At 35.7% G+C, this 11038-nt stretch overlaps 2 protein-coding genes, 1 long non-coding RNA gene and 1 pseudogene across 3 annotated transcripts in view; 3 read left to right on the top strand and 1 right to left on the bottom strand.

The window, feature by feature from the left end:
* Nucleotides 1-6904, top strand: part of LOC107655385 (persephin-like) — an 8331-nt gene extending 1427 nt beyond the window's left edge. The window contains exons 2-3 of the mRNA XM_016442852.1: nucleotides 5151-5481; nucleotides 6018-6904. Of these exons, the coding sequence (XP_016298338.1) occupies nucleotides 5310-5481; nucleotides 6018-6418 (573 nt within the window). The 5' untranslated portion in view covers nucleotides 5151-5309 and the 3' untranslated portion in view covers nucleotides 6419-6904. The remainder of the gene's footprint in view (nucleotides 1-5150; nucleotides 5482-6017) is intronic.
* Nucleotides 6905-7021: 117 nt separating this feature from the next.
* Nucleotides 7022-10654, bottom strand: wdr83 (WD repeat domain containing 83). Its single transcript, XM_016442848.1, has 9 exons — nucleotides 10391-10654; nucleotides 9928-10048; nucleotides 9744-9849; nucleotides 8808-8856; nucleotides 8605-8731; nucleotides 8449-8516; nucleotides 8246-8354; nucleotides 7357-7471; nucleotides 7022-7255 (listed from the first exon to the last, which is right to left on the bottom strand). The coding sequence occupies exons 1-9, from the start codon at nucleotides 10491-10493 to the stop codon at nucleotides 7103-7105; spliced, it is 951 nt and encodes a 316-aa protein (XP_016298334.1). The 5' UTR covers nucleotides 10494-10654; the 3' UTR covers nucleotides 7022-7102.
* Nucleotides 8226-11038, top strand: part of LOC107655382 (uncharacterized) — a 24176-nt gene continuing 21363 nt past the window's right edge. The window contains exons 1-2 of the long non-coding RNA XR_001630431.1: nucleotides 8226-8237; nucleotides 9064-9066. This is a non-coding gene — a long non-coding RNA (uncharacterized LOC107655382). The remainder of the gene's footprint in view (nucleotides 8238-9063; nucleotides 9067-11038) is intronic.
* The window catches only part of LOC107655381 (28S ribosomal protein S28, mitochondrial pseudogene), a 6279-nt pseudogene continuing 5038 nt past the window's right edge, over nucleotides 9798-11038 (top strand).

Raw genomic sequence — 11038 nt, 5'->3', positions numbered from 1 at the left:
AGGCATGACGAAGCAGATATCGTCCTCTTTTGGAAGGCCAAACAAAATAGTTTCGCTTTCACAACGAAACACACAGCGCTTTACGACATGGAGTCGGCGGCAGCAACAATACTACAGCGAGAATAAAAGTTACGCCTTCTTTCTTTGTGTGAACATTTGGGCGGCGTTATGCAAATCTTCCCAGATAGTGATGTAGGTATGTTGGGGCGTTTTAGAACGAGCCGTTTTAGGTAGGCGTGGCTGACTCTACTTAACTTTTATAAAGAATATCTCTTTGGATTTGAGACTTTAGTCTTTGCAACTTTACAGATCTTCTTTATGCACCAAGAGCTTGTAACACTTCAAAGAGAAAGGAAAAATTTAAATCGCATCATATGACCCCTTTAACATGTCTTGTTTTTTTTTTTTACATATGCCCTTCACTCAAAATATTTCAGTCTGTTTTTAGGATTTACACTTTTCAGTTGTATGACACATTTCCATCATCGAATTGAGTAATGTTTAAATTATGAATTCAGAATAAAAGTGAGGCATTTCATTCAATTATTTAGACGTATGAACATTCAAATCTTCAGTTTGGTAAATTTAAAGACAACTAGATTTGCATTGGTATTAATTGAGCATTAATTGATAGATTTTTTATTTACATAGCAAAGTTAGGTATGTTTTTTTTTTAAGTCTAAATTAAACATTACATTTGACACATGTGTCACATAATCATAAACCATTTCGATATTATGCCATGATGCTTTTTTCCACACATATTTACAGTAAACTTCTAAAATTAATGTTGCAAATTATAATTTCACTGAAATTATTTAAACTTAAAGCCTACACTGGATTGTGTAAAACTATTGTAATTCATTAACAGTGTTATTTTAGTATCATTGAGATCATTTAATATCACTTATTAATATTTTGAATCAGTGTTTATATATTTCCATATCCATTTTAATGTTAAAGTTTTAGTAATTTTGTTGTCTTTTTTGTCATTTTTATTTTTTGTATTTCTATATATATTTTCTATATGGTTTTAATTAATTTTTTATTTAGTTATTTTAGCTAACTATTTTAGTTATTTATTATTTATTTAAAATGAGAAATATTGCCTTGACAACTAGCTGTAAAAAGTTTTTATTTTATTTCAAGTAATGAAAATTAGTTTTTATGGTTTTCATTTAATTTAATTTATTTTTTAATGGTTTTAGTTAAATATAATAATAACCCTGTTCATTAATATGTGTTGTTTTGCATCCATCTTGCCCTCAGAATTCTCTTAATAGAAAACAAAGTATGAGGAATGGCGAGACTATGAACGTTTTTTCACTCTAAAATCCATGAGTGCATGCTGAGCTCTTGTGATTTGTACCAGACAGAGAAAGCTCTTTTCCCTTCTTTCCGTCTGATGGGCCATGAGTCCACACCTCCCTTCCATGTCACCATGTGTTTTACAATGTGTGAGGAAGACTGTTTTTCCACTCTGTGACTTTGATATGAGATTCCTTCCTGACTCAGACGGCCTCGGATTCCTAAGAGGCTCTATCAGGACATACCAATATGGTACACGTTGGTGCCCAAATACCATGTTTTTTTGTGAGACCTATTAGATATGGTTGGAAAAATTAGCCTAACATGAAAAGTAGCTACTTTTAAATACACCAAATGAGTGTATTCTTTTCCTACATCCCCATCCCCCTCCGCCCCACCCCCTGCTTACACTAGAAAAAGTCTAAGCATGAAGGTCCACCCTCTAAACATAAGTCAGTGGAGGCATACACAGATTGTACAAAAGCATATTAAGGAGATTGCATGAATTTATACAAATTAGCCACTAATTTGCCAAAATGTAAAATAGTTACGAATTGCCATGGAATTGTTTTGAAACGAAAATATAATGTTATCATTTTTATGTATTGCTGAATTACGCTGAATGGTTTAATTATTAAATCATTTTAAGTATCAAAAAAACTTAAAATTTCATCTTTTGCATTCCACTCTGTTACTGCATTTTTTTTTCTCCCATTACAAAAATAATCTTTAAAACTGTGACATCCCAGCAGTGACATAATTTAGACAGGACAAGCAGGAAAAGAAGAAAAAAATAAATCCAATTTTTATATAGAATGTAGTGTTGACTGCATTTGTAAAGTTCAACCCTGTTTTTTTTTTTGTTTTTTTTAATCAATTTCTTTCTTTAATTTGGGCTCAATTTTGTACTCCAGTTATTAAAAATTGCCATGCAGATCCTTCTTACTTTCACTTCATCATCATCTTTTCCAGCTTCATGCAAGGACTGAATCATACATATCTATGGGAGGACAAACAGGAGTACGGCGTGAATAATAAACGGTATCAAAAATGTATCATACTTTCATTTCACTGGCGAGACAAATAACTATTTTATTCCAAATCCATTTCCTCTTACGGATTTAATTCACTCTTTCTCCCATGCATACCTGGGGACAGACACCCTAACTTTACTCTGGAAGACTTTACTCTGTCTATCTGCCTTACGAAGACGTCTAGATTTAACAAGCTAGTAAGGAGCTTTGAGCCAACAGTATGGCAGCACCACCAGTGGAAACTGATTTAACTGTAATCTTCATCATGATGGATGAGTTAAAAAGAGTTATAAATAAAGACTGACTCTAGCTGAGAAGAGATTGCTATGTAAGTTTCCCTTAAAGTAGACTGTTTTATGGTCCTGTGTCAGGTTTTAACCACCTGACGATTGGCTGAAATCCTTTTCCATTGATCATATTTTAATACTGTGATGGGTGTCTGACTGGAAAACATTTTAACTGCACACAATCCCAGGTCTCAGGTATTCCACTTGAAAATAATTGCATTGAATAAGAATGGGCATTGTCCTAAAAGATTTGGGAACATTTTATAAAACCACCTTAGATTATAAATTAAATATTTGCATTGCATTATACGTGCAATTAAAGGAAAGGCCTGGTTTTCTGGTAAAGCCTCATAAATTTATCTTTTATACTTATAAACTCTCAATAAATAATGTCCACTGGGTAATTAAATTTACATTAGTGTTTTGAGCATTGAACAGACAGAAGAACAGTAAAACAATTACATTAAGGAACGAAAATATACAAATGGTGGAGTTCAGTTTGAAAATAGATACAATTCTTAAAGTAATGTCAACCCTGTTACCATTTTTTTATTTTTATTTTTTTGACGATGGCGCCTACGCTGATGGCTGCCTCCGTAAATTTGCACATAATATACAGTACCTGTACATACAAAACTGTCTATTGTAATATACCTTTTTATTTTTTTTTATTATCTGTGTTTTTTGTTCTGTCACTGTCATTCTGTTACACTGTGGAAGCTTCTGTCACGAAAACAAATTCCTCGTATGTGTAAACATACCTGGCAATAAAGCTCATTCTGATTCTGATTCTGATTCTAACTCCATTTTATTACAATAATTCTGTCAAAATGACAATGTTTTCAGGAAGTGAACTCAAATCAATGTCACGTAAATGTCAACTGTTTTTAATAGGGGACAAGCTTAGAATGTCAACCCTGTTACCATATTTTTAAATAGGAAATGATTACAAAAAATAAGAAATTTTAGTTTTGTCAGTATTAAATTACTAAGAACCATAGAATGTCACTGCGGTTAGCACAAAGCAGGTAATGACTAATTTAACTATAAAACTGTCAACCCTGTTACCATCATAGCTCCCTTTTATTAAAATAATTATTTCAAAATTACATCATCATACTATCAGGAAGTAAACTCTGCAAAGTCAAATAAATGTCTCCTGTTTTACTATTACAAAGCCAGTGTAGAATGTCAACCCTGTTACCATGATTTGAAATAGTAAATGATTACTAAAAATGAAAATTTTATTTTATGTCAGTATTAAATTATATTAAGAACTCTGGAGTATTTATAATGTTTAACACAAAACAAGTAATGTCTAACTGTAAAACTGTTCAAATCATAACTCTTTTATTACAATAATTAAATCAAAATTACATCATGCTTTTAGGAAGTGAACTCTGTAAAGGCAAGTAAATGGCTCCTGTTTTGTCAATATGGGACAAGCTTACAGTGTCAACCCTGTTACCATCATTTTCTAATGATACATTTCTATTTATGTCAGGATTCAAATCTTTTTCTACAAATAACCTGGGAGTATCATCATGGTAAGAACAGAGCAGGAAATATCTAACTGAAAACTGTAAAATGCCAACCCTGTTACCTTTTTGAGGGTCTATATTAATTTAGATTTAGATGCCATAATGCAGTTTATCAACACTGAGAAACATTCTGTGTTTGAAAGAACGTTTACATTTTTAAATAAATGTGCCCTTTATATTTTAAAATTGTAAGTGTAAGATCATCTTGCATACAGTGACCCCAAAAAATATTTGGACACTTGAGAGACACAAAAATGTAATGTAAAAATGTGTAAGAAATATCAAAACCAAAATATCCAACCCAATGGAATTTATTTTGAAGAAAGATAATAGACTTTTAAAGTAATATATTTCACAAAAAGAAGACTGATTGATTCCAGGACACAAAAAGAATACATCCATTTTCATACATCCAATAAAAATCACCATGGGTCCAGTTGTTTCAAAGTAACTGTAAAGTTTGTTTGCAAACACAGATTGGTTTGATATTTTGTGACCTAATGCAATGAAAGTTTAAGTGTTACTTAAGTGTCCAAATACATTTGGGGTCTGCTGTACAAAACCCTTCACTCAAATAGCACAGGACGGCTAAGCCGAGATATCACTGCAAGCCATGCGCATTCAGTTATTCCTCCAGCGCTGCAGGATTCATGTCTTCATAGTTAAACAAGGAATGTAGATAGCGAAAAAAAAATCACATTTTAACAAAATCCCCAAATTTATGTATCTGAAGACAGCCATTATTCTTGGAATTTCCATTCGAAATAACTTCTGTCATCTATTTAGTTCTTTTTAATTATGGACCTTTCTTCCATCCTTCATGCAGTTAACCCTTGCTTTTCGGTGTTCATTATATTGCATAAAATGTGTGTAAAAAAATGCCAATTCCATGTGCTTAATTGGCTCAGCCTCCAAGATGACTACCCTTGTCAGACATCCCACAGCTTTAAGCAATTTACCCCCATTTTCCATATTCTCAGCCTCTCAAGACTTGGAGAAATACCAGTGGACTTAAAGTTGCCTCCAATCATAGCCTTGAGACCAGGTGAGAGACTGGGAGCTGAAGGGTTATTCCGCCTCCCTCCCATCCTGGACGCACCCCACCATCCCCTCCACCCCAACAGCTCTGACCTGCGTAGATGGCTATAAAAGAGACAGTGACTCTGGCGCATCTCAGCATCACCTGCGCTTTCATCCTGAAGAAGGAAAACCAGGCAAAGAAAAGAACAACGATGCATTCGCTACTAAAGGTCACTGTTCTGCTGTTTTGCGTTCAGGCTGGAGAAGGACACTGGCTTAGAACGCTACTGGGTAAGACTAGGGGTCATGACCTTTGGGGAGAGGGCAACTAAATCTCTGAAGATTTTTTTCTTCTGTAGAACACAAAAGATGTAAGAAAATGTATCAGTGGGTTTTTTGTCCATACAATGAAGTCAGTGGGGTCCAAACAATATTGGACCCCACTGACTTCCATTGTATGGACAAAAACAGTTAAATATGCACCAAAATATCTTCTTGAGTCCTACTAACATAAATTTTACCTCAAATCATGAGACTTTGCTGGAAAGAGTTGGGCTTCTACTTTTCTAAGTTATCAGATGATTTTCGTATGGCAGACAAACTGGCGGAAAATATTTACTAAAAATTTAACTAAAAACACTTATGACTCGTATGATTTGAGCCAGTAAGCAACCTCCGACAACACCTTATCAACCACATATCGATGCAATAAAAAAACATCCAAACATATTAACAACCATTTATCAACAGTCTGGCAACCTCTTACAACATTGTTTTGCACAAACAGAATGCAAAATTTTATTTATTTTTTGCTCATTCTTTTTCAGACACGGACCTCCGTGATGAAGAACGTAGAGGAGGTGATGGTGAGGCAAAGGAGGGTTCAGGGAGGCAGTTGGAAAGGGCGATTCGGTTGCCCCGCAGCGCTGAGTCCCCATGTGCTCTGCACTCCATCCTGCTGCAGGTACGAGACCTCAGGTTGGGCTATGACTCGGACGAGACAGTGCTATTTAAGTACTGCAGTGGGACCTGTCCTCGCCTCGCCTCCAACCACGACCTCACGTTCACCAACCTCCTGCAAAGCGGCATCCTTCAATACACCGGCCACTGGCACCATCAGCCATGTTGTCGCCCCACACACCACGAAGACATAGCCTTTCTCGACAACCACCATCGCTGGCACAAAGTGGAGAAACTCTCCGCTGCTGCGTGCGTCTGTATGGGCTAGAGACGATGGTGGCCAGCCGAAATCTGGCTACATAAAGACTGTCTGTTGGTTTAGAGACTGTACAAAGTGCCTTGAAGTAAAATAAGGGCTGTTTAAGGTACGTTAATTCAGGAAGTAACAATATGTATGTATTAAAATGTATCAAGATGTGTATGTCGCTTTCTCTGATGACATCAGCTAATATTGTGTTTGAGAATGTCAAAACGTTCAGTTTTGGTTAATGACAACACAATGACGTGTTTGAGTAGCCAATTCTGAGTCAAGATTGATCCGACGAATTGTCCATCTGAACCAAAAATGGAAGATATTTATGTGTTAATAAATTATTTATTTATTTGAAAACCATTTTTACTACCCAGTAAATTATTGTTAATCTTTATTTTTCTTCTTGTAAATATGTACAGTTCTGATTAAATATACAAACAGAAGTTGTTTGTTTGGTTAACTAACTATACTCTGATTACAATAATGAACTGTATATAAACCTGTGAGCAATAGCTATTAAGATATTAAAAAAATATAACTATTTGCAATTTAAAAAAATAAAAGTATATTTTTGATATTTTATTAAGCTTTTTTATTAACATACAAAATATGTATAACAATCAAACTGATACAAAATAGTGATTCGCACTTCATCTTCAATGAGTCCTGCTCATGTGTTTGGTGTTCAACACACACTACTCAGCTTAGGTCTTCCACAGCTGCATCCTCTGGCTCCGCCCCCCACACCTGAACATGCCCCTCCATAGAAGTCAAAAGGCGGGGCTCCGTTGGATGAAAGGACAGTGATTGGACGACAGCTTTCCCAACAGGCAGCTTTAAAGTCAGGGAGCCCTACAAGTAGAGATTACAGGATGACAGCTTTATTGCTCATATTTAACTTGACTTTTTGTCACTGTATTTTCTCTGTTGGTCATGTGACTTATTCTGCCCACCTCCACTAGATCCCAGAAGTAAACATGGCCATCTTCTGAACAGCTCAGAACATGTGTGTCTTTATCAGACAGACAGCAGTCAAGCTTATAGCCTTTATTGACATGACCGGAGTACCTGTGAAGGGACACCATAGACACACACATTATAATACATTAATGTAGTGTATTATTTTATTGTTCCAAATAACAAACATTTTAACATGAATTACATTGTTTTAGAAAAGTATTTATTTTTCAGTTTGAAATATAAATTTATTTTACTGTTACATTTAACTAAACATTTCAAAATAAACGGCTTTAAATACGCATGTTAATTTGAAAAGTGATTTATTTATTTTACTGTCATGTTTAAATACACTTTTTCAAAATAAGTATATAACACGGTTTTAAATAAGTACATTTATTTGTTAAAGTGATTTATTAATTTTGCTGTTTTAACTATGCTTTTAAGCATTAATAAAATAAACAGTTTTAAATATACATAATTATTTGTTAATTTGAAAAATGATTTATTAATTCATTTTACTGGCATGTTTCACTATGTTTTAAAGATAAATTAAATAAAACTTAAATTTGCGTATTTATTTGTTATTTTTAAAAATGATTTATTTTACTGTCATGTTTAGATTTTGTAAAGCATATTTTTTGTAATTTTGAAAAGTTATTACATTTAACCTGTTTTTAACAAATTAAATCATTTTAAAAGTCTACTGTTACTTTTAAATGTTTTAAATGTACATATTTATTTGTCATAGTGATGTATCTACATTCATTATTTTTAAATGGCACTCAAATTTCTCCATATGTTGGACCTGTGGCAACTAGTATTGCTAATTTTAAAACTAGTTTTAATGTATTTATGTAGTTGATTGATCTGTGTTGTACATACTCCCCCAGCATCTCCCCTGAGCTTTTGTCCAGCAGGCGCACCGTAGAGTCCAAACTAGAGCTAAGCGTGCACTGACCATCCCGACTGAAACACACACAAGTGATGGGACCTGTGCAGCAAAAAATTCACACAACAGATGCGTGTTAAGACATCACGCAGTGCAAAAACCGTGTTCTCATTCCCTCATGTGTGATATAACTCACTTCCAATGAAATCAACATGAAGCTGCCCCATTCGTAGATCATATCGCCTCACTCTTCCATCCACAGACCTGATATACAACACAATACAGTCACTTCTACAAATTCAAACCTCAGATTACTTATATTCCAACATCATATTTTTAGTTTGGTTCTGACCCAATCAAAAGCTCATGCTCTGACACTTTCAGGCTGCTTATGCCATCCTGAGCCTCGTCCAGGATCTGGATCGGCTCATACCGCCTGGATCTAGTGTCCCAACACCGAACAGTCCCATCAATGGAGCCTGAAACATAAAGAAATAGTGAGATTGAGATTCGGCCATCATTACTCCCATATGATTAAAGCCAAGTCTGACTCACCTGACAGCATCACAGTAGCCTCCTCATTAAACTGCACACAGTTTACTTTCTAGGGAACGAGCACAAGACATTTTTAGTGAAATCGCCTATTTAAAATGTATTATATATATTTACAATAATATACTGCAATAGAGATATTTGTCTTAAGCCGGGCTCACACTGTGCGATTTTTAATAGTCCTTTGCGATTGTTGCTTGCCACACTATATGAAAATGATCCCCATGTCACACTGTAGGATCAGTTGTCATAATGTCAGACTGTACGACAGTCAAGACGCGACAAAAACGGACGTACACAAGAAGGCTTGTTTTACGTCATCAATCCGTGACCCGTGTTCTCTCGCTATAATGGTAGCAAGCAAACAAAAGCAATATGTAGCGTTAGTTTTGTTAATTACATGCCTTGATAATAAAAACCGGAAAAAAAAAACAAGATGACGTGTGTGGAGCAAGTCAAGGCTGGACAAAAGAGGACTTTATGGACTTCCGGTCCTACAGAGCGAACTTGAGGTAATTTTGTTATTCGAGTTTAAACATCCTGCCCCTTAAATAAACTATTTTGAAAAAAAACTTTTTGTACTGTCCACCTGACTCATTTTGACAGTTTAAAGTTGCCGCACTAATTGCGTTATAAGGTTCAGCGCCCCTATTGGTTCTTTGGTTTGACAGTCGTCATAGGAGAAGTCACACTGCAGGAAAGTGTCTGAAATCTTCTGACACTGCCAGAATTTAATCAGAGGAAAAAATTGATTGCAACGACCATTAATCGGCTGTCGGTGAACATGTAAAACCAGCAATCAAAGACAACAGATTTTAGCCTAAAATTATAGAAATCTTTTAGGATTTCCAAAATTTGTCTCAGACAACCAAATCGTGGCCAAAATCGCAGTGTGAGCCGGGCTTTCTTGGCGGGAAACTGCAACGGTAATGGTCTCACCCCGGCGTGCCCGCGAAGCTTGCGGGTCACCTGACCAGACGCCACATCCCACAGAATGACGGTTTTATCCGAGCTGCAGGAGCACAGCTGACTGTTGTCATAAGAACTGCGGAAAGTAAGTGAAATTAAGCAAACCAAATACAACAGCGATGGTATTTCAGTATAATGTAACGCAGAAACATACCTGTCCACGTCCAGCACTTCATATCCGTGGCCGGTGTAAGTCTTCAGCAGAGTCCCGCGACTCATACTCCACAGCTTCAGAGATTTGTCACTGCCGCAGGTCAGCACATAATTCCCATCAGCTGGAGGAACGTGTAAAATATAGAAACATGAACAATTTCATTGTATATTCAGGTCAAGGTCTTTGTAGTGTCATAATGCAGGTATGAAACAGCAGCATCACGTGGTAACTGTTACTCTTCTCAGCGCTAGTCAGGAAGAACCCATTAACATTCGTTAGTGATTAGCAGAGAGAGGGAGGGATGGGGGGGACTTAAACATTTTATAAGTCTATATATACTCTTTTAGGTTGAAAATGTTTAATGAGAACTGCTAGTAACATTTTTCATTTAATAATACTATGTGCGGTAATGGATATGGATAATATTATAATGTGGATAATAATGTTAATAATATGGCCTTACCGTTGAAGCGCACGGCTCTCACGGCGCCTTGCTGACACTCTATAGTCCGCAGAAGATGCTGCGGCAACTGAGGCGCTTGAGGACGCGGCTGCGGAAACGCCATAACTATTTCCACAGCTTCAGATATATACCAATAATAGGCATAATATGTACATATGAATCGGTAACACTACGACAAGCTCAGAACTACTCCACAAACTGCATGAAAACAGCGTTTTCTTCCGCGGAATGTGTTGAAGCGATACGGGACTCGATATCGCCATCTGATGTTTCGGAGGACTTGCGAAAGTTCCCCTAAATCTTGATTAAATAGCACCCCAAGTCATTTTTGTTTGCATAATTTGTAACTTTTCTTCAGGATGCCATTGTGTTGATTTATTGTGGAGGTTTAGGCCTACATATTATTATTGTTTAGTTTCATGCTTTTCATCATAACCAGATAGTGCATTTGATGGAAAATGCATCTACATTTACACTAAAAAAAATATTTATAAATTAATTTTTATCAAACCCTATTCTGCATCAGAAACCAGATATGTTGTGCATGCCTAAGTATTTTTCTATATAATAATTATCGGAAATAAAAGGTTATTTTCACATTCTATTAGTGCTGGGCGGTATGACCAAAAATTTATATCACGGTATTTT

The sequence above is a fragment of the Sinocyclocheilus anshuiensis genome, unplaced genomic scaffold (genome assembly GCF_001515605.1).
Source record: "Sinocyclocheilus anshuiensis isolate Anshui unplaced genomic scaffold, SAMN03320099.WGS_v1.1 scaffold880, whole genome shotgun sequence".
Lineage (NCBI taxonomy): Eukaryota > Metazoa > Chordata > Actinopteri > Cypriniformes > Cyprinidae > Sinocyclocheilus > Sinocyclocheilus anshuiensis.
The sequence above is the reverse complement of the archived record's forward strand: the minus strand, read 5'-3'. Positions and strand labels throughout refer to the sequence as shown.